Raw genomic sequence first — 24655 nt, forward strand, 5'->3', positions numbered from 1 at the left:
TGAAAGCTAGGAAATAATTGTTTATTTAAGGCATCACAGACTTTTTTTATTAAAAAAAATAGTTCTCAGAAAACTTTCAGGTAACTACTCAGTATGGCTTTCTTCTGAATACCCATCCTTCAGAAGCCTGTGAAATCTTGAAGCGTGGTTTGTTTTCATGGGGGTTAGAGCAGGATTTTTCAGCATAACTTACGTTCTGTTTCAAAACAACATCCATTAGTGTGACATGTGTTTCTCTTGAGGTATTCAGTCAAAATCTACTTTTTTCTATTACTGTCATCTTTAAGTACAAAATTAATACACACCTAAGTTTGTAACTTTCCTTCAAATTGTAAACCTTTTAAAGAACCAGTATATGTGTACCTTCACGTTTATTCGGGCTACGAGTAGTTAGTTATCAGCCAGTATTTCACAGTTGTGCAATGAAGTTCTTACCACAATCCAGTTCTGTATGGTCCTTGTGACCTGCTATACATAATTACACCTCTTTAAAAAGCATTCAGAATTAGAAACTGTGGACATACAACTTTTGATGGTGTTGCTGGATAACTAGTTCATCGTTGTCCTGGGTTTGGCTGGGAAACCAGTCAGGGCAGCCTGTTGAATCAGCTGACAAATATTTGATACCATGCTGATATCATGCCTGATGATGAATATCATGATCATCATTAGGGGACTGGAGGGCATGTCTTATGAGGAGAGGCTGAGAGGCTTGGGACTTTTTTGTATGGAAAAGAGAAGACTTAAAGAGAATTTGATAAATGTTTACAAATATCTGAGGGCTGGTCAGGAGTGGGGAGACAGGATCTTCTAACTTGCTCCCTGTGACAGGACAAGGAGCAATAGGTGTACGTTGCAGCAAAAGAGGTTCTGCCTCAACACAAGGGGGAACTTTTTTACTGTAGGGGTCACAGAGCACTGGAACAGGCTCCCCAGAGCAGTTATAGGATCTCCTTTTATGGAGACTTTCAAGGCTTGTCTGAATGTTTTCCTCTGTGATCTGTGTCAGATAGTATTGTCCTGCTTTGGCAGGGGGGTTGAACTCGATGATCTCCTTGGGTCTCTTCCAGTCCCTAACATCCTGTGATCCTGTGATCATACCTGATGATGCCATGCCAGCCAAAGTCAAAGGATGATGGGGCTTGCCGTTTGAATTGTAACACAGGATGCTTCCTGTCCTTGGGGTCTTCTTCCAGCTTCTGGCTTAGAGCATTGGTCTCTCCCACTTTGCTGGTTTATGGCTTGGATGCTGCCCATTTCCACTTGCTGGTTTGTTTGCTGATTGCTTTTGCTGCATTGGCTTGGTTGCTCATTCACACTTAATTGGACATTGTATTAGTCCATTCAACTCTCCTTATATCAACCCACAGGCCTTTTTTCGTTACTTTTACTCCCAGTCTGTGTATGGGAGGCTTGCTTGTGTGGGCAGAATTCTTTTGGAACTCAGCCAGTAGCTGAGGCTTTAACCACTATCATTAAAGTAGTTAGTTGACAGCTTCAAGTTTATTCATACATCCATAACACCAAGCTACAAAACACAGGCACTCTGCAAGTGAATATTCACATCATTTAACACTGCATGCCAAATTTCAGTGTAAAATTTCAGTCATATGTTTGCTATTTTGTCCCAAGAGTTGGAGGTAGGTTTGTTCTTTTTTTTTTCTCTTTTCATTTTCTTTCTTTTTTTCCTTTCTTTTCTTTCTTTCTTTCTTTCTTTCTTTCTCTCTTTCTCTCTCTTTAATATTATTCTCTACTGAAGAAAGTAGTCATTTCAGTTTTCAAGGGACAGCACGTTTATTATAAAATTGGATTCCAAACTGAGAAGTTCAGTGGCTTTGGTCACTAACATAGGAATATGACTAGACAGGCACAAGGAATTTATTAGGTTCTTTTTTCCCTTTCTTTAAGCACAACACTGGTGATAGTTTTCTTGACTTTGTGTATGTAGTTGGAACTAGAACTCTGTCTTTTCAAATGAGACCTTCCTCCACATTCTCCTTGGCATCCCTCCACAAAGATGAACCTGATGAACCTACCTCTTCTTGCTGAAGAATACTCTTCAAAGCAGTAACCTCTGATAATCTAATTCTGTAAAAATAGTTTAGTTTATTCTAAAAATTGGCACATTGATGAAAGATTCCTCTGAAAAGATTCTGTTCTTATGAAATGTAACATCTCTAAAACATCAAACATCTCAGTTCTGAAGCATATGCAAAACAGATGCAGTGAGCAGGAAGCATCAAATTTCTGCAAACAGGTTCAACACTTCTGATACTACAAAATCACAGAATCATTCAGGTTGGAAAAGACCTTGAAGATCATTTAATCCAACCACATAGTTAGCACTATCAAGTTCACATGTCCCTAAGCACCATATCTACACATCTTATGAGTATCTCCAGGGATGGTGATTCAATGCTTGACAATGCTTTTTCCCAATACCCAACGTGAATCTCCCCTGGCACAACTTGAGGTTATTTCCTTTTATCCCCTTACTTGGTGCTTGGGAGAACTGGCCAGTCAGACAGTTTTTTACACAGCAGAGTGCACTTGCCCAAATCATGACGGACCAGTTTCTCCAGGAGGATGCTGCAGGGAACAGTATCAAAGCGTTTACTGATGTCTAGTTAGACAACATCTATAGCCATTCCCTCATCCACCAAGCAGGTCACCTTACTATAGACAGAGATCAGGTTTGTCAAGCAGGACTTGATTTTCATAAAAACCATGCTGACTGGGCCTGATCTTCTGGTTGCCTTGCACATGCTGCACAATGGCACTCAGGATGATCTGCTCAATAACCTTCTCTGGGACCAAGGTCACACTGACAAGCTTGTACTTCCCCAGACTGTCCTTCTGGCCACTCTTGTAGATAGATGGGTGTCACATACCAGTCAACAGGGACCTATGTGGTTAGCCAGGAATGCTGGGGAATGATGGAAAATGGCTCATTCAAGTACCTATCCTGTATCGAGTGGATCCTATATCAAATACCTGTATGAAGCAGATCCTACTCCTGGGAGGAGTATAGAGCAGTTGTCAGAGGATGCAGGGAGGCAACTAGGAAGGCCAAGGACAACAGAAAAGGCTTCTTCCAATACACTGCAGGAAAAACTAACACAAGAGGCAATGTAGGCCCACTGGTGAATGAGGTGGGTGCATTGGTGACAGAGGATACAAAAAAGGCAGAGTTACTGAATGCCTTGTCTCCTCCTATACTGCTGGAGACTGTCCTCAGGAGCAACCAACTCCTGAGGCCTCGGTGAAAGACATAACAAAGGAGTTTTCCTTGGTTGACAAGGACTGGGTTAGAGAACAGCTAAGTAATCTGGACATCCATAACTCCATGGGTCTTGATGTCATGCACCCATAGATGCTGAGGGAGCTGGTGGAGGTCATTGCCAGATCACTTTCCACCCTCTTTGGTAAGTCATGGCAAACAGGAGAGGTGCCTGGGGACTGGAGGAAGGCAAAGGTCACTCCAGTCATCAAAAAAGGTTAAGAAGGAGGGCCCAGGTAACTACAGACCAGTCAGTCTCACATCCATCTCGGGAAAGGTGATGGAGCAACTTATCCTTGGTGCTGTCCTTAGGCATATCAAGGACAAGAGGGTCACTAGGAGCAGCCAACATAGTTTTACCAAGGGGAAGTCATGTTTGACCAACCTGATAGCCTTTTATGAGGGCATAATCAGGTAGATGACAGCAGAGCAGTAGATGTGGTTTATCTCCATTTCAGTAAAGCATATGACATTGTCTCCCACTGCATCCTTCTGCCTAAACTGTGACAGTGTGGTCTGGATGACCAGGTAGTGAGGTGGACTGGGGAACTGGCTGAAGGGAAGAAGTTGGAGAATTGTGCTCAATAGGACAGAGTCTAGTTGTAGGCCTGTAGCTAGTGGAGTCTCTCGGGGGACAGTACTGGGACAAGTACTGTCCACTCTATTCATCAATGACCCAGACAAGGGCAGAGTGCACTGTCAGCAAGTTTACGCTGCCATTCATGAGACTTAAACAGGGTGGAGAGCTGGGCAGGGAGAAACTGAATGAAGTTCAACAAGGGCCTTGCACCTGGGAAAGAAGAACCCCAGGTATCAGTATAGGCTGAGGACTGATCCATTGGAGAGCAGGGAAGGGGAGAGGGACTTCAGGGTCCTGTTATATGGAAGGTTGACCACAAGCCTGCAATGTGCTCTGGTGGCCAAGAAGGCCAGTGCTATCCTGGGGTGTATTAGAATGGCTGTGTTAGTAGGTCAAGGGAAATTCTCCTCTACTCTGCCCTGGTGAGGCCACATCTGGAATATTGTGTCCAGTTCTGAGCCCCTCAAGAAAGACCTCAGAGAAACTCTTGAGTCCAGCACAGAGCCACGGAAATGATGGAGTGGAACATCTCTCTTAAGAGGAGAGACTGAGGGAGCTGGGGCTTTTGAGCTTGGAGAAGAGACTGAGGGGTGACCTCACTCATATTTATATGTAATGGGCACGTGCCAAGAGGATGGAGTCAGGCTCTTGGTGATGCCCAATGGCAGGACAAGGGGCAATGGGTGGAAGTTGAGGCATAATAAGTTCCATGGAAACATGAGAGTTATTTCACTGTGAGGGTGATGGAACACTGAAACAAGCTAACCAGGGAGGCTGTGAAGTCTCCTTCTCTGAAGATATTCAAGACCCATCTGGTTGCATGATCTGCATGATCTAGTGATGTGTTCCTGTATGATCCTTCAGGGTCCCTTCAAGCCCCTAACCTTCTGTGATTCTATCCAGCCTCACAGACTCTGTGTGTGTCAAGTGGTGTAGCAAGACATGAACCAGTTCCCATTGGATTATGGAGGGTTTGTTCTGCTCCCTGCCTCTGTCTTCCACCTCTGGGGGCTGAGTACCTAGAGAACAACTGGTCTTAGCATTGAAGACTGAGGCAAAGGAGCCATTAATACCTGAGTCTTATCCTTTGTCACTATGTTTCCCCTCACATCCAACACAGGATGATTAAGATTCTCCTTAGTTTTCCTTTTCCTGATAGTGAATTTCTAGAAACACCTTTTACAGAAGTTGCCCGATTAAGTTCCAGTTGGGCTTCAGCTGTTTAAATTTTCTCCATGCATAAACTCATGACATTCTTACAGTCCTCCTGAGTGGCCTGCTTCATCCAAAGGTCATAAATTCTCTTTTTTTCCCCTTGAGTTCTAGCAAAAATGCTTCATTCAGCCAGGCTGACCTTTTTTCTGCCAGCTCATCTTACAGCACGCCAGGATAGCCCATTTCTGTGACTAAAAAGACTTCCTCCTTGAACAATATCCAGTCTCCCAGGACTCCTTTGCTCTTCAGGACTACTTCCCAAGAGACTCTGTCAACCAGTCTCCTAAACGTGCAGAATTCTGCCCTCTGAAAATTCAAGGTAGCAATTCTACTAATACCTCTCCTTACTTCTCAAAAAATCCAAAAGTAATTTCATGATCGCTGTGCCCAAGATGGGCTCCAACCACCACAACACCTACAAGTCCTTTCTCTCTGTTCCCAAACAATAATCCAGCAGGGTGCCTTCCCTAGCTGGCTCACTCACCAGTTGTGTCAGGAAGTTATCTTCCTCACACTGCAAAAACCTCCCAGACTGTTTCCTCTCTGCTGTATTCTATTTCCAGCTGATACCTGGCAAGTTGAAGTCCTCCACAAGTACAAAAGCTAACAGTAAACTCTACCAGATGCTTACAGCATCTTTCATTTGTCACTTTATCCTGGTTGGGTGGTCTGTAACAGACTCCCACCGTGGTATCTGCCTTATTAGTCTTCCCCTGGATTCTTTCCCAAAAATAATCCTATCACCACTGCTGTCAAGCTCTTCACACTCCCCAACATATAGGGCTACCTCATCACCTCTGCTCCTTGCCTGTCCTTTCTGAAGTGCTTATAACCATCCACTGCAGCACTTCAGTTGTGCAAGTCATCCCACCATATATCTGTGACTGCAACTGTATCACACTTTTCCCAATGCACAATGGCTTCGAGCTCCTCCTGTTTGCTGCCCATGTTGCACGCATTGCTGTAGATGCACTTCAGTTGGTATACTGATCCTGCCATCTTTTGAGGGAGAAGTCCTAATTACTACATAGCCATTCTCAGGCACTTATAAGGCTTTTAACACATCAATAGCCCTCGGGTCTTTGCTGATGCACGGACATCCATGCCCTACCTCCACGGAGACAGCAGACCAAAGTACCCTGCTGGACATCATCCCTCAAACACTAGCATGTCACCCCCAGTCTTATCTCTACTAAGCCTAATTTTATCCCTTTCCCTCTTCAAATCTAGTTTAAAAATATTTAATTGAGGCCTGCCAGCTCCAGTGTAAAAATCCTTCTCCCCCTTCAAGAGAGGTGTACCCTATTTGTCAACAGCAGAACAGGTATCCTGTAAATCAATCCATGATGAAAAAAGCCAAAATTCTGCCAGGGACACCAGGCTTCTTCCCCAGTATCACAAGAAGTAATTGCTACAAATGAGTGCAGGCACAACAGCACTGAGCTCAAGAGAAACAAGGTAAATATGCTGTCCAGTGCTCTTTTTGAAATTGGCCTTTGGCTCTGGAAAGGATAAAACACAAACAACTGGATAAAAGTGCAGGTAGGCATCAACCACAAGCCACACATAAATCCCCTCTGTAATGAAAAACGATAGCTACATATCAAATGCTTGCAAATGAAGTGCCAAAAGTAAGCCAACAGTGAAAATACTGAAATGTCTCTACTTGCTAACTGTAAAGATTTTTTTTGTTAAGTACCAAATAATTCACTCTTATTAAAAAAAAAATTAGAAAAATACACTAAAAATATTTAGTTAGATAAGCAAAGGAAATCTAGACCAGTGTAATGTGAATTACAGAAGTAATTCAGTTATTTTTCTAGCTCAAGGCATTAGTTTGGTACATTTTCTTGGTTTTACAGTGCAGTGTGATTAAGCTTTGCTCAGATGATGACTTCCTTATTTGCACCATGCTCCTGTGAATGCTTGGCAGTGCAAATCCGTGCTATCCAAATGACATGTAAGAAGAAGGGGGGAAGAACTGAAACAAATGATGTGTCAAACTAACACAGACGATTGCCACATTTTGAAACTATCTTAAAGAATTTTAAAAGTGATCACAAATGCAAAAAATTGTTAGCTTATAACCACTACAAAAATAGATAGTTTTAAACTTATAAATCCAATGTGTGCATTTAGACATCCAAACAGCAGTTTATGACACACACTCTGAAGGCAAACAACAACACAGTCGTATACAGCCCTGTTTTCTCCTCACAGTCTTTAAACACATTTCTCAGCCAGCCCAATCTGAAATACAAACATCTTCAAAGCACTTAAAGCCTCTTATTCTGTTTTCTTTGCCTGTCTTTTCTTAGCACTGTCACGGTGCTGTTCAGAGGAGGAGCGGTCACAGATTGAAGAGCCATTGGAAGATGCAGCACCTTCACCCTTCACTTTGGATGGTGTCTTTGGCAAGCCAAAGAACACAGAGCCTAAAGCAGCCTCAAAGGGAGGAAACGGAGAGGTTGCAGATCCTGTCAACATCATTGTTACCTATGAAGAACAAGGATCAAGTTACAATAAAAGTTTTAGTGACTTCACAGCAACTGAAAACAAGTTCAAAGCTGAATCGATGTATGGCATCTTGACGTCTGCACAAGCATGAGGCCATGCCACCAAGAATTGAAAAAAAAATGTTCATTTTAGCTTGAATTGATCAAAAAACACTTTTCCTTCTGACCTACACACTTCACAGAGCTGTACACAACAATGTGCACAAAAAATAATCTATTTAAGTTTACTGAAATCATCCTAAGAGTAAACTGCATTTTAGGTCATACAACTAAGGTCAAGAGGAACTTTCATGATTAAGGTTTGTGCCTCGGTCAAACTGAAAAAATGCAAACAGAATGGCTACTTCCATTTAAATTGGAAGAATGTAATGTGTAAGTATCTGAATGTATATGAACAACAAGACTTTAGTTACAACTCCAGACAGTTCTACTCATCTCAAATTTAAGCAGAAATTCTTCAGAATACATAGCTTGGAATCAGGCTAGGGGAAAAAAAAAAAGCTTTGCAGACCCAGCTACTGGAAGAGTTCATATTGCAACACTTCCTGCAGTTTTCAGAGACATTCAGTGTTTCTAGAACAAGACACTACTGCACTATCCACAACTGTCACTTTATTAGTTAGGTGGATGCTCCAGGTCCTCATCGGCAGTATGGCAATCAGTTTAAGAACGTATTCACTTAAGTGCAGCCTGACAGCTAGCTTCTGAGAACAGCTGTAATTTCTCACTTTCAGAATAACTTTGTTTTTCCTTCTCAATTCCCAGCATCTTGAGTTCAACAATGCCCTTATTAGTTTAGGTGAAGTATCAGGAACATCAGCCTGAAGGCTTGGTTCTCTAAAGCAGCTTCTCTAGAATTAGACTTGTCAACTACTTCACAGAAAGGAGACTGGAAACAGCCACTTTAAGGCAGTCTGTTCAGCAGCAGCTCTGAAGCTCTTAAAAATGCCAGACTACTGCTAACACAGGGACTACACTTTCTTATTAGCTAATAATCCTGAAAACAAGCATCATCCTGGAAATGTACAAGACTAGAGGGATTAAAGTTAGTATTATGTATTTTACAGTAAAAGTAGTTACAGATGCATCAAAGTAGTTTGATGCACTTTTTCTTTCCAACTGAACACTTATGTTGTGAACACTTCCAACTAGGTGAGAACTTATTTGGCTTGTTCTGCAAATGCACAGATGAGTGCACAGGTACAACAAAGGCATTAAGTAGCTAGCAAAAGGGAGAGAACAAGAGAGTTTCTTTATACAAGCATAAGCTTTGTTTGACACTATGGACCTATAAACCTGGTATATCAACTGATGGGTGCCAAAATTCTTGATTTTTTTCTTTGCTCATCTACACATTGAGAAGTATCAGTAACAGAACAGGTCTTCTGTTCTGCACGTGTATAGAAGACTAAGCACAGGTTTAAGGCTTCAGTAGGAGCTAATTGATCCATCCAGAAGCACAAAACCTAACTTGTTGAAAGTTTGAAGGCATTTTTATTGCTCTGAAATAAAGAAATAAAATATTTTCTGTTATTCATTTTTTTGCAACACTCTCACTTCTTACCTTGGAGACAACAAGAAAGACGGTGTATAAAAACATGAGGTTGTATCTTGCTATTGGCAAATACTGGCTGTGCTGCAGGCTGAAAAGAACTGCTCCTATCAATGTTACCTTCACAGGGCTGGAAATCAAACAAACATATGTCAATTTCTCTTCCCAACTTCACAATAAAAGTTGCCATAGCCTGGAAAACAATAAATGATCTTAGTGTGCAAAAGAATTATTTCTGAATAATTCCTTATTCAGTTTCATCAGTACTAAATGAAAACTTGCGGTAACAGTGACAAGGTCCAAAACCTAGTTAGAACTAAACTAAGACTTTAACTTTATATACTATTACTATGCTACCTGTCCACCATATATGGGCAAGCATTAAGCTTGGCTCTACTTTACATATCAGCAAAATCATATTTGAAAAAATCTTCCCCAAATCAGTGCTCCTTTTCAGACTCCACAATCAGCTGGTTCCCCTTCTCCCTCTCCTAGACGGAAAAGCAGCTTAGACTTAAAACTGTATTCCTACCCTCTGTTCTTAGTTACTCCAAAGCTACACTTAAGGTGTTGAAGAACAACATAGTCCAAGTTCCAGTCCCCTATGACATTCCCACAGTTCTATGGGTTTAGTCAGCTTATATTTGACTTGAAACAGGTCTATGTTATTGGCTTTCGCCAACACAGCTCTGCTGACTCCAGACATGCAAAGATTCTTCTAGCTGTATTCACTGTGGTGGTAAATCTCTTGCTAGGTATGCAATCAGAAAACAAGAGAACTCTGGTCAGTTATCTAAAGACATCTGAAGAGAAAGCAACAAAATACTAGCAGAAGAATTCCATGCATTTCTTGATCAGCATCTACACATGACATATACAGGTGTAGGCTCCTATTATCACGGAGCATCTAGCACTGACACATTCTTCACTGTCTCTTCAGCAACTTGGGAGATTTACTGCATCAACTTCCCACTCAGTAAATCCAGAAAGCAACTCTGTATAGAGATATTTCTTCTATTTGCAGAATGTTTTATCCACTTCACTTTGTAACTTAACTTATTTAGCTTTATATATTAAACATAATTTTAAAAGTCCTTTTACAGTTACTTTGAGACACATCTACCACGAAGAAGAAGCATATGTGCAAGGGCTGACACAGTCAGCAAGCACTGGTTTACTGTTACACCTGTAAGTATAGTGTTATTTGGATTTAAAGTGCTATTACCAACAAGTGACCTCTTATTTTCACAAGTCTACTTTCATGGCCAACTATGCACTGACAAAGGGAGATAAATTCTAAATACCTGGACTTTTAGAAAAAAAACAACTAACATAAGGCATAAGAAATTGAAATACTGCCAAAGGAAAAGCAGTACTTCTCTTCTGTATTCTGTTGCTAAAAGTAGTTACAGTAAAGGCTAACAACTTAAAAAAAAGTAGGTATTTTTGAGAACTGAAAGTAACATGCAAAAGATCAAATTAATTTTAAGCAATCACTGCAGTGAGCTCATCTTGACTTGTGGCTTTCTAGCCTGTCTCAATTGGTAATTTAGCTGTACAGACTAAATTGGGAGTCACGTGGCATTTCCAGACTTTGTTTCTGGAAGAGAAGTAACATTTCCTATCTTATAGTACATTTTTGCTACATTGAATAAGGATTTTAACCTCCAGTAATTGATAATCTATGGAGGAAAACGGCATTGGCAGATAAAGTAAGAGTAACAAACCTCAAAGGAAGCCACCGTAGTGATGCTCAGCACATGCACCAAAAATGCAGTTAGCAGAAGAACAGTGAACATGTGCAGTCCTTTTAAAAACTTACTAGGACATCTTCAGTAGTTCATTGGTTTCAGGTTTCCACACTCCTCTCACCAGCTGCTCAAAGTTGGAAATTAGGCCACCACCAGCTCCTGAAATTGCAGAGATTTGCCATGAGCCTCCACTGATTGCTACCACTACCGCACAAACTATTCTTTCTCCCAGGAAAACTTGTTACAACAAGTGCCAAATGTGGCACCTAAAGCTTAGACTCAAAGAGAATAATCCAATCTCTTACACATCCATTACTTGAGCAACTGACACGAAACTTCACAGGTTCAGCTACTTAGCAAGAACCTAAGATTTACCCTTATTTGATAGCATCTGAACTGATGCACACAATCACTACAGGTGAATACTGCAACCACCTAAGTAAATCCCCATTTTGGTGTCATTATACAAGTAAAGAGAGTGTTTCTGTATGAGGACACTCGTGGAGAAAAGTAGCTATGTATCTTTACATGAAGAGAACAGAAGACATAAGGAGCTGCTAGACAGCTTGTTAGATCTGCATTTTAAACTGGGAAGAGTACTTAAGATCATCACATTGACAGGTATTTGCCAAAGCAGAACAGAACCAAAAGCTGCACACCTACTTCCTAAAGTGGTTCTGACCTCGTGACTTACAAATACAGTTGCTAGGAAGGTAGCTTCCAGAGTCATACTTCAAACAGCAGGCAGGAAAGAAAGTTCATTCCTATATTTAAACTCAGCTAATGGTTACAAACAAAAAAGAAAAATGAGTTCCCTTCTCCAGCCATATGCAAGGAAAATCCTTCTGAAGAAACACTGAATAGTTTAGTAATACACTGAACCTACATGGGAGAAATACTTCTTCATTGCAATCAACTGCCCATTCTACAAGTCCTCATATGACTTTCTGAAGGGATAAAATGAACTTCGCTCAAAGTCATTCAATGTCACCCTTGACAATCCAGGCAGAAAAACTGCTGCACAGGCTTTTCCCTTGAGGGGATAACAGACTGTATTAGGACTATCATACCCAGTACAGCAATGAATGGTGCTGCGGTGACACTGAAGGGCTTGCAGTTTAAATACCAAACCAAAACATCACAATCCATCAGAACAAGATGTTAGGCATGCTACCTCTGGCCCAGCCCACAGCCACCATGACAAGCCAGGCATCTTTGAAGTGACTGTTTGCATGTGCAACGCCAGCTGTTATCTTCCACGTTCTAGTCACTTCTTTCATTCCTGCAACCAAAAGCCGAAGAGGCAGAAAGGCAAAACACTGACAGAATATGTCTTGTGGGCAGTAAAACACAAGGTACCTGAAAATCAGGAAAACATCCATTAGCAGGATTCAAAATGTTTTGCTGAGGAATTAACTAATAACCTCTAAAGACAGTTTTAAATATGACTAGCAATGTATGATTTATACTACTGATATCTCACTGATTTGAATGGTAGACATAAGAAATTTGAAGTGCTTTTGAGCATGCTTGAGCTCTTGCATCAAACATCATTTTAAATTGTCCTTACTGCCTCATTGTCCCAGAGAAGAATTTATTCCAGTATATGAGAAGCAGCTTTAAATTTTGCCAACTGCTATATAGCTTACATAACATGTTTTTACAATTCAAATTATAAAATCAGTATCTGACTGACTTTTTGTGGGTTGTTTACTGTTTGGATTTTCGGGCAGTTGTTGTTGTTTGGGGGCTTTGTGGAGCTTTGGGTTTTTTTCTGTTTGGTTGGGGGTTTTTTGGTTGGCTGTTTAGTTTGTTTTGTTTTTTAATAGGATTACAGCATGGTGATAAATTGCATGCTGACACCATGCTTTCATACCAGTAGGTACACGGACTTACAGAACGTCATTAAGAATGCCTTCACTAATTAGTGCCATGTCAGATAAAATGTACAGCTACTTTCACATTTTACATCTTGGTATCCACTAGCTCCAGCTTTTCCATCTTGCCAATTACAAGAAAATTTCTTTTTTCAAAGCACTGAATGCACAGTTCTCAAACTACAACATATTTTAAAACAAAGTTAAAGACAGCTAATGATGAAATTCTAAAGTGACAGTAAATCTCAAAAGATTAGATTATGTAAGTCTTCAATCATGAACAAAATTCAGTTTTTGCAGAGACATTCAAGGTCTCAAAAAACTAATCCAGATTAGGTACCTAGATTATTTCAGAAGAGGGGTAAAAGAATAATGAGTAAGTAAAAGCAGTTAAAGGCTCTACAAGATAGTAAACTACTTTTTTCATTTCCCAAAAACAAAACAAAGCAAACAAACAAACAAAAAAACCCAACTTGCTTGTTGGTTTAGGCTGCTGAGCTCAGTCCTCCTGTCTGTCAAGAATTTCTGAAGCTATATTCTTCAACCGTTTACCCAGGCTACAATTCAAAGACCTATCTTTCCTGTGTTACTATATTAGACCTACTAGCAGAATACCACAACTAGAACTCAGGACAGAATTCAGAGTTTGCTGTTGTGTGGGGGGTTTTGTTTGTTTTTAAATTAAAAAAAAATACCCTTTACAGCAGAAGGCCAGGAATTTTCACCCCTAATCCTTTCTCTACTAGTGTAAAGTCAATTGCCCTTTTATGCAATGAAATTTCAGTTGATATGAAGCCAAACACATATAAAGAGCTTGTATTTCATTGGTTACTGAAAACAGACATTTAAGCCATATATTGAACAGACAACACTAACCAGAATTAAATTACAGTGGCAGAATGTGACTTCAGGACCTTGACGCACAGGGCTGAACCTGGCTTTAGAGTCCCAGGCATTTTATCCCACGGTCTCTTTCCTGCTAGCAGCACTTGCTAACAGTAGATGTCGCTGTCCTACAGAACACTCATTTCTTAAACGTAGAACAACCCTTTTTATCTTCCAGTTTTATGTAAAGCCTGGGATTTTGTTTCACATGATTTGGGGCCGGGAATTACAGTCATTATATTCATGAAGAGAACTTTGTGAAACTAGAAGCTTAAAAGGTTTCATAACATTCATAGCTCCTCATTAAAGCCTTGTTTTGTTTGTGCACAGAAAACCACATTTGACTAGGTTCAACAGCAATCATGTCCTGTTTAACTGTACTCTGAACTCATGTCATTTGCTGAAACAGTTATGTTGCTCACATCAGACTAATATTAACTGTAAGGAGATTCTACAAGCTATGTTAATGCTGCATTTTTTATTGCACATTATTCATTTCACCAATTTGCCTAAAATTAAATTACAGAATCACAGAACTTCAGGGGAAGGGACCTTCAGAAATCATCGAGTCCAACCTCCCTGCCAAGGGAGGTAGTTTGCACAGGAATGCATCCAGGCAGGTTTTGAAAGTCTCCAGAGAAGGAGACTCCACAATCTCTCTAGGCAGCCTGTTCAAGTGCTCTGTCACCCTCACAGTAAAAAAGTTTTATACTCCAGGTGAAACCTTTTGTGTTCCAATTTGTAGCTGTTGCTCCCTGTCCTATGACTGCTGACCAGAGAAGAGATTGGCCCCATCCACTTGACACCCACTCATCAGATATTTGTACACATGGGTAAGATCTCCTCTCAGTCTTCTCTTCTGCAGATTAAACAGTCCCAGTCACCTTCCATTGCAGTATCAAGACCAGAAGGCTAATACATAGCAATACACCTTCCTTTTAATCAATTTGCAACTGCAAAACCTAAAGGGCTAAAAGGAAGGGATACCATGGGATTTCAAACAGATAAAACTCTTCTAAGACAGGAGTTTAAATTCAAAACCCTATGCTGCTCACAGATTTCATTAAGTTTGAGGGTTTCTTCAAAGATCACTTTCTGAAACAAATGAACTTCACTGGAAGGCCACATTTACATGAAAACAACTCAAGTGTTTTCTTAGTTTTGTTTTCAATCACAAACCAGGCCAAATTCCTTCCTCATTCTTATACCTGGCTTCCTATTCAGTTCTTTAATGTTATCCACCTACAATGCCCATCCATTTGATAAAGGACAAAATATAAAGAAAAAATATTCAAATAATGTCAGAAAGAGAAAAGGGAAGGAAGAAAACCCAGTCCCCGTTACAGGAAAGTTCAGGAGTTTTACACCAGCCAGGTTCTGGCCTTCAAGAGCTACTGCTGATAAAATTAAGACTGTACGTATTGTAGAATCATAGAATGTTTTGACTGGAAAAGACTACTAAGATCATTAAGTCCAACCAGCAACTACCACCACCATGGCCATTAAACCACAACCTAAAGTACCATGTTCACACATTTTTTTAATACCTCCAGGGACAGTGACTCCACCACCAACTTGGGCAACCTATCCCAAAGCCTGACTGCTTCTTCAGTAAATAAATTTTTCTTAATATCCTATCTAAACCTCCCCAGGCACAATTTCAGGCCATTTCCTCTTGTCCTATCACCTGATACTAGATAAAAGAGACTGACCTCCACTTCACTACCACCTCCTTTCACACAGTTGTACAATGCAGTGAGGTGTCCCCTCATCTTCCTTTTCTCCAGGCTAAACAATCCCAGTTCCCTCAGCTGTTCCTCATGAGGCCTTTTCTCCAAACCCCTCACCAGCTTTGTTGCCCTTGTTTGGACATGCTCCAGCAGCTCAGCAGAACTGAATACAGTATTCAAGGTGTTCCTCACCAGTGCTAAGTACAGAGGAATGATCACTTCCCTACTCCTGACAGCTACACTATTCCCGATACAGGCCAGGAGGCTGTTGGTTGTCTTGGCCACCTAAGCACACTGATAGCTTATGTTCTGATGGCTAATAATGAACACACCCAGGTCCTTTTCCAACAGGTAGTTCTCCAGATGCTCTGCTCCAAGCGTGAAGCACTGCCTGGGATGCAGGCTTTGTTAAACCTCATACAACTGACCTTAGCCCATCAATCCAGCCTGTCCATGTCTCTTTGCAGAGCCTTCCTATCCTCAAGCAGGTCAACACTTCACCCACTTTAGTGATAACTGCAAATATACTGAGGGTGCACTCAATCCCCATCCACGGTTAACAAAGATATTAAATAGAACTGCCCCCAATACTGAGCCCTAGGAAACAGCACCTGTCACCTGCCGCCAACTGGATTTAACACTCTTTGAACTCAGCCATTCAGACCACTCTTAACCCAGTGGAATTATCCACCCATCATAGCCATAAGCAGCCGGTTCCTCCACGAGGATGCTACAGGAACCAGTGTCAAAGGCTCTGCTGAAGTCAGATAAGCATGATCTGCAGCTGCTAGGTATCCACTAAGCAGTTCACCTTCTCACAGAAGGACTGACTTATATCCGTAACAGTTGTAACTGAAGTCTACTTTATTCCAAAACAATGCTTTCAGGAATTTGACCAGGAATATTATAAATTTCTACAGCAAATCTAGTCAAGTGGCTGAGCACTTCATTAAACAACCACCCACAACAGCTGCTCTCTCACAAGCATTTTATTCCTGTAAAATGGGATCGTAACAACTATTTTGCAGCAGTGATTTTCTGGATGAGGAAACATCATGCAAATTTGTAACATTTTTAAGTTAATCTTTTGATTTACATGGAAGCTTGATGATACCCTATTGGTTCAAAAAGTACGTCTTCCTTGACTGTACACTATTGGTTCACAAAGTGTATCTTCCTTAGTATCAGTACTACTAATCTAACCAAATTGTGGCTCCTCACCAGACTGAAGATGCCAGTAGAATATTTGTGCCATTTGCCAGAAATGCTACTGGAGGTTCTGCAAGCATCAGCGAAGACAAAACTGACCCACCAAAGCAATAAAGCATAGCACTAAACCAGCAGGCAACTGGACTTCGGACTGACACTTCCACAGCTCCTGAAACAAAAGGAAAAGATGAATAAACAGAAAAACATGTCATCATCTTTACAAGTATGTTTATAATCATTCAGTCCAAGATTGCTCCTTTAGGTAATGCAAAATCTTGCAGAAATATGTAGGTTTTCACAAGAAAAGTCTTCAGAAATACAAGCTTGAGAGTACACTGAGTTAAGCATATGCTATCTAAATAAAAGTGAAAGACTGTGTGTTCTCCAAACATCTGTAGTGTAACTATTTGGCTAGAAGGCAAGAAGAAGCTTTCAGAACACAGCTGAGAGATCTCATAGTCAATAATCTGTTGCTTTCAAATTTCTGTTAAAATTACACAAATGGCTTTGCTGACTGAGGCAGGACTGGTGTTCACAACTTTTTCCCCTTGTCACCTTACTAACTGTGTTTGGCTGACCAAAATAAAAGCGGTATGCACAACAATTACTAAATTGTTTCACCTGAACAGAGGTGAAAAAGGTTACTTGAAGTCATAATAATAAATATGTTTCCCTTGTTATTAAAAGGTTTGTGGTTTATTTTGTTATCTTTAAAATGAGTTATTCCTTTTTCATTGCAACTGAACTATACCAAAACTACATTTAATATTAAAAGGTTGTACTGGAGGCAATGGCAAGCCTGTAATCAGTCTCAGGGGAAAACCACAGTTTAAAAGTCATAAATATTCACAAATCCTTGTTTTGACTATTTCCTTCAACTGCAAAAGTCCAGTGTTGCCAAAGCTTCCCTGTTACACAGCTGCAGAGATCTTGTTTGCCTGAACTAGTTTAATTTTCCACTGTACAAAGGGTAAAGTTCTCAAAAGCAGAAAAGAAAAGTAATGTCTGTCCCAAAAAGAAACTTGACACGTGTTTTCAATTCAGAGGAGAAGCTTTTGGTTTTTCAGGCATTTCTGGGGGGGAGGGGGGAGAAACTTACTCAAGACAAGCTTACACATATAAAACAAAATACAGCATTCTCCACACAATTCATAAAAGAGTACTTAAAAATTGTTCCAGTTTCACTGCTGGCACAGTTATCACATATTCACCACCATATCAATTTATAAAAATGAACATTTCTAAGTATTACACAATATCTGAATATAACAGAACATCTCAGGGGGGTTAACCATTGTGTAATTTATTTGCCATATTGTGCTACCTAGTGCTTGAGTTGGTAACGCTCAGCTTTGTTACTGCATATTACCCCTTCTCCAAAGAAGCTATCAATTATGTTCATGTGCATAAAATTAACAGGAGAAAATTATAAAGTTGCTTAACAGCAAAAGTAAAAATGTAAATTGGGCCATTACATCCATATGTCATGTAAATTAATGTGGACCTATTTTCACCAACATCTTTGAAAAGGGTGAAAATTACTGTCTTATGCTTACTACATTGAGGTTGCCTCAATTAAAACAAACAAAAAAACCCCACACACACAAAAAAAAACCCACCTAAAATGCTGGTAGCTATTGTATTCAGAAAACAACCACAAAATTGTATTAAGTGGATACTCACTGGTCCAAAAGAACTACAGCAACTTCCTTCTCACATGTAATTATTCTCAACTTATGCTAGAGACACATTATAATTACTATTATGTACCCACTTTCATGTTAAATGACCAAATTCCTTTTCTTGCAACAAGAGAATATCCAACCCTCACATTCAACTGTAGTCAGTCTTTAATTAACTCTACTAAAGGCTGCTGTGGCATTAGAGCACAAATGTACCACAAAGAGAAGAAACATCCCATTTTTCACAGGACAGTGCGAAAACCTAGCTAACAAAGCATCATAGTTTTAACCATGATGCAGCCAAGCCCCATGCCTGACTCACTCCTTGCCCCAACTCCCTCCAGTAGGATGGGAAGGAGAAATTTGGAGTAAACCCAAACCCCCATGGGTTGAGATAAGGAGAGTTTTAAGAACAAAGGAACATGAATAACAACAGAAGTACAGAAATCAATATATAGCAAAGAGTACTACATACAGAAGGCAATAATGCTTGCTAGATGCCCTACTGCCAAAAACCCATGTCACCCTACTATAGTGGGGGCATGGTGCTGATGGTGCCCACTGGACATTTCAGCTGGTCCCTCCCAACTGCTTAAGAAGAAAATTAAGCCTGTCCTAGGCAAACCCAGGAGACAGGGACAGACACTGTAAATCACAAAACAGAAGGGAACAGGTGCTGGAACTGGGAAGCATTGGTAACAGATCAGCTGTTGCACTATGCACAAGCTTTAACTACAGTACAGATAGAACACAGGCTGTACTCTGCACAGTAATCTGGCCTTGGAGTGAGACTGGTAACCAGACCAGGACAGGAGATTCCACATCCAAGAATATTCAACATCTAGACCAGGTTTTAAATAAAAATACATTTCAGATACCTACTGTCAGATGGATGTGCACCAACATCTCTTTCATTACCATGAAGCTTTTCACTTTACACTAGTAGAAAAATAACCATTTTAACATCCTAGTGAAGACTTTCATGAAGAGTATCAAATCATCTCCTCCCTCAAAAAATGCAGTATGACTTGAGAGATAGCTAAGTGAAACTCACTTGCTTCTTCATTTCACCAGATTACTGACTTAATGAAAGGAAATAATTCCAGGTACTGTGTCTTCAAATTTAACACACTGCATTTTATTTTTCACACAAAGAGGCACTGACTGCAGTTAACAAAACACAGCAGGTAACACCCTGTTTTAAGGAAAATATTCTAAATTCTCATCTATCAGATTTGAAAAGGTTTAAATTGATGTCTGTTGTACATTTGACACCGTTTCTACTCCATCTTGCCTTCTCTCCTGTGAAAATATTTTCAAGATTTTTCACTTCCTGTACCAAAAGCCAGATTAAAAAAATTAAAAATCAGTTAAATGTGGGAGTCATATTAGAATAGTTAGCTATCCGTGCTCTTTTCAAATACATTCCTCTGACTTTCAGAACCTTCTCCACTCTTCCTCTTCCCTGTGACTAGCAGCAAGTTGTTTCCAGTTTTGAGGTCACATACAGTAACTACTGCTATTACTACCAGATTTCCCTCTATGTGCAAGCTCCCCAACAAAGCATGTACCATTCTTCATTAAACTATTATGTGCAAAAAAAGAAAAACAATGTAAACTCTGATGGATGTCAAGATTTTTCTTTTGGTCAACATTAGCATGTTCTTGGCTTGAGCACCAGTATTTAACCTGCTTTCTAAAATGAAATACACCCAACATATGAGCCAGTGAAGTAAAAATGGTGACATTAATTTGAGCTCATCTTTGTGATGCTACCTAAGTTATAAGTGGGGTGTAGCCTTCCAGAAAAGTGGGTCACATGTTTTTACACAAGTGGTTGATTATATTTATCCTCTGATGCACCCTGCAAAACTAATGAGGCATCAGACAACCATGCAAAACATGATCTGCCAAAAGGCCACTGGTCCCGCAAATGGTGTACATTAATAAGGTTTCAAAACACAAGAACTATTGTTGAATACAGTTTCAAATGTTGTTTCTAGACAAGAGTAATTAAAACAAAACAAAAAAAGCCCCAAAACACAAAGTCCATCTTGCCAGCAACGTATTTCTGTCAGTAGGATAAAGTCTAATTTAACATTTCCAGTATGTTGCAAATAGGCAGTAAGCAATACCTACTACATACACATTTTAAGAGCAAACCAGAAGAATTTGCAGAAGCTTCTTCTAGCACCCATACTCAATTATACATAATATTAAAGATTTATAGTCAGATTTAATGTAGCAAAACCACACACACATCCTCCAAAAAAATCATCTTCAAATCACCAGAATCATGTGATAGAACACTTCTGAGAACAAAATCATCAGACTCCTTCCAACTATCCCTCCACCCACAAACCCTAAAACTGGATTTACAAATGAGAAACTTGTAAGCAATCCAAAACGTGCTATCCAAGAACTGCTAGTTGAAAACATGTGGAAGGCAGCATGTTGGTTGTCACAGGCTGCCAGCAATCACAAATTAGCAAGAAAATCTAGTTAGAATGACTGGAAAAGTCCTAGTTAGTGCATGCTATCCATGATACAAACACAAATAGAAGTGTGGCCAGAAGGCGAAGGAGGTGCCAAGGAGTACTCCAGGTCACCTGGAGGACTGCATCTAGTTCTGGAGCCCCTTATACAAAAGTGTTGTGGACGTGCCAGAGAGTGTCCAGAGAAGGGCCAAAAGGATGATCAGAGGGATGAAGCATCTCTCCTATAAGGACATACTGAAAGAGTTGGGGCTGTTCAGTCTGGAGGAGGCTCTGAGGTGACTTTCTTGTGGCCTTCCAGTATCTGAAGGGGGAGCTACATAAAAAGCTGGGGAGGGACTTTTTAGGCTATCAGGTAGTGACAGGACTAGGGGGAATGGAGCAAAGCTGGAGGTGGGGAGGTTCAGAATGGATGTGAGGAGTAAGTTCTTCACCCTGAGAGTGGCGAGAGCCTGGAATGGGTTGCCCAGGGAGGTGGTTGAGGCCTTATCTCTGGAAGTGTTTAAGGCCAGCCTTTTCGAGGGTGGGGTGTCCCTGCCCATGGCAGGGAGGCTGGAACTACATGATCCTTGTGGTGCCTTCCAGCCCTGACTGATTCTATGCTTCTATACAGTGAATCAGATTTTAAGCTCTATGGGGAGGTTGGTATTTTAATGAGGCAGTAATCTGGGATAAAACAAATGTGTCTTGGACTTGACGATATACTTCTTGTATTACCAGCCACTTAAGGTCACTTAGTTAATTCCCTATGAAACACAGCTACTGTTTTAAGTTTCCACAAAGAATATACAGCAACGCTTACAGGATGTATACTACACACTATATCCATCCTGAGTATTTCATAACGACTGCTATTTCAGTTATGAATATTCAGTTCAAACTACTGTCAACTGAGTTTACAGACCAGCAGTCACTTGAACTACGAGTATTAATTCAAAGTACTGAAAGAACTTTCCATTTGTTAAGCTGAAAAGAAAAAAAAATTGGCAACACCAATCTGTCCAGACCTCTGACAGCAGTTCACTGTCCCAGAGTGCTGTCTCACTAAAGCTCTGCTGATGTTAACAATGCAGAGACTCGTCTCACCCCAGTTCTCAGGTGTGTCTATCGCAGAGGAACGTTTAAAGGCAATGCATGATTACGTCAAATACCTCGAGAGACATGTCTTTTTGAACAGAACGGTCTGCTAAGTGCACTTGCTCAGCAAGAAGCAAAAGATCAACCCTAAGACCATCATGGCCTCTAAACCACATCCTGAACCGCCATGCCCACGTTTATTGAACGCTTCCAAGGACAGAGACTGAACTCTTTATTCTAAGGATTTCCTCAGTTTTGCCCTCCTGCCTCCATGTGCACTGGGCTGGCAGTACCTTCACTAAGTGTCCTAGTGGAAAGCAGATGATGCAGAAGGCATCTGTGATCCTCAGAGTGAAAACTCAAGGATGAAACGACTCTTGCTGGTCGGGGTTTAACTTTATTATCTTATTAGGGCAACTCAGACCAGAAGTCTTATCCAACCCAAACAAATCTGTGATTCGCTTTGATATATTTAGGGAGGGACCAAAGCACAAACTTTGGCTGAACAACACAGAGCTCTAGAATTCTGAAGCAAGTAGGAGCTCCCAAATCTGTACTACAATCCTGAAAACAGCTCAGTTTATTACAGTAACTGCATCTCTGCTGGTAACTATAACTATTCAGAACAACAAGGCTAGTCCCTGCTTTTGTGACAAGTAAACATTAGGCTTGGGTCTAACAACCACAGTGGAAAAGTGGTCGTAGAAAAATGCATGTAGAAATTTAAGTGTCATTATATGCACTCACAGAAAATACAGAATCCTGCTACTGGGAGTGAAAAAGTTTCCTAGTTTAAGTCTACAATCTATAGGTACAACATGGGAAGTCACTGGCACACAACTTGCCCGTTAGATTCCCAAGCTGTGTTTCCCAGATGACAAAACTGCCTTAACAGGGTCCTGCACATCCAGGGCCTGCAAACACACCCATGAATCAAGCAGTCTCCCACCTTTCAGATGGAATACCTGACAGTAGATCGTTTGCCTACGGTCTGCACTGCTTCTCTGCAAAGCTAAATCTAACTTCAGGGAATCCATCCCTTCTATTCTTGGGACTCATCTTACATTGCAAAAAAGTTTTCCACAGAACTCCTGGCGGATTCCACCAGCGCTTTAATTCGGAGAGTGTAAGGAATCAGGCTGACTGCTTCTTAGGTGGTTTCACAGTCAGACATTATTTACTGACAGAAGGGCTAATGAAGACTTCAGACAATCTCCTCTGCACGCTTACAGACTAACGGAGAACACAGAGATTTTCATGCAGGAGCACTCGGCAAGGGCAGGGAGTAGAAGCAGCCGCGCAGCGTACGAGCTGAAACTTGCGCTCACAGGGTTCCGGCTTGAGGCCACTACGAGTGCTGACAAGCCTCTCTCTACATCAAACATAACGCAAGCCACATGGGAGTTCGTGGGAGCAGGCACAGAAACTGAAATTCAGACACTCAGCGTCATCTAAACAACGCATGAAATCCAGAACTTGGGGGGGGGGGGGGGGGGAGGGGGGAGTAGGGGCCGGGGGTTAAGGGGAGGAGAGAGACGTCTCTCACGTTTTGGAGGCTGGAGGGACCTCTAAGTAAACTACCCCGGAGTTAACTCTAACAATTCGAACCCAGCCGAGGCACCTGCAACTCCCGCTGAGATCCAGCGACAAAGCCCAGGTGACCCAGTTGGCACTGGGCACCGCCTAGCATCCCACGGCCCAGGCCCACTCCGCCCCACTCCTGGCACCCCAGCTTCCCCCAGACACCCGCCCTGCCCCCCCGCCATCTTGTGCGGCTGCCCTCTCTCCTCAGCGGGACTGCTGCGGCCGACTACCGAGTGCTCCCCACTCCTCGCCTCTGTTCTCGTCTGTTCCAGTCAAGGAACGTACGGTGGAACACAGCAGGAGACACTAGGGGGTGGCAGGGGAACACAGAGAAGAAGATGCGTTCCACCCCGCCCCGAGAACAGCCCCGCTCACCCCGCTGCTCCTTCAGCGCCATGACGGAGGCCACATAATGCGCCAGGTCGAAGAAGGGGAACATGGGCAGGCGCGAGAAGAGCAGCGGTATCTGCCACAGCTCCATGGCTGGACGGTAGCAGGACGGAGGACCTGGGAACGACTGCCGAGCACGGCAGCAGAAGCCCCAGAGAAATTGGTCGCTGCCGGCCGCCGTCAGAGGCGGGGCGGGGAAGCCGCTGGACGATAAAGGCGGGCGGCACCACGCTGAGCTGTCTTCAGGCAGTGCCGGCCAACAGGCAGGCGCTCTTTCTGGCAGCTCTGGCTCGCAGGACTCGGTGTGCTTCTGCTTGTACGCTACCCGCTAGTTCAGCGGAGTTCTGAGAGGTGTGCGTGCCGTACTGCCCACTTGAGGATAGATCTAGGTGACCCAGGCAAAGATCGGGGAGGTCTTGAGAAAGCATCGTCTTTGTCCAAAACGCCATGGGCTGCAGCCCTTCTGTTCCCGGTGGGTCAGAGTAGTCTGGACCTGCGGACCCATGGCATCGCCAGCCGACCGCCAGCCCTGGTCCGGAGCAGGCTGTTCGTAGGCGTTCCGTCTGAACACTTTTGGCTGCACTTCGTCTTGGCAATCTTGAGCATGGTAGACGGCCAGTTGTTTTTTTGCCTTTGTAGCCGTACATTGCCTATATGAGCACTTAACATGTTTAATGAGTCTATTAGTTGCCTGTGAAAAAAATAATCCTGATAGTTTTGGTTCTCGGCCACCTTGAAATGGGTTGTGACACCACAGTCTTTCCTGCATTTGTACTTCCCTGTCGTGCATCGCTGCATCTGCCCATTCTGGAGGTCACTACACTTAACAGGT

General features: G+C 41.8%; 1 protein-coding gene across 1 annotated transcript; it reads right to left on the minus strand.

Moving 5' to 3' along the window:
• Positions 1 to 23989, minus strand: TMEM38B (transmembrane protein 38B). Its single transcript, XM_064176859.1, has 6 exons — positions 23809 to 23989; positions 16608 to 16764; positions 12069 to 12253; positions 10966 to 11053; positions 9156 to 9273; positions 1 to 7571 (listed from the first exon to the last, which is right to left on the minus strand). The coding sequence occupies exons 1-6, from the start codon at positions 23912 to 23914 to the stop codon at positions 7362 to 7364; spliced, it is 864 nt and encodes a 287-aa protein (XP_064032929.1). The 5' UTR covers positions 23915 to 23989; the 3' UTR covers positions 1 to 7361.
• Between the last annotated feature and the right edge of the window lie 666 nt (positions 23990 to 24655).

The sequence above is a fragment of the Pogoniulus pusillus genome, chromosome Z (genome assembly GCF_015220805.1).
Source record: "Pogoniulus pusillus isolate bPogPus1 chromosome Z, bPogPus1.pri, whole genome shotgun sequence".
Taxonomy (NCBI): Eukaryota; Metazoa; Chordata; class Aves; order Piciformes; family Lybiidae; genus Pogoniulus; species Pogoniulus pusillus.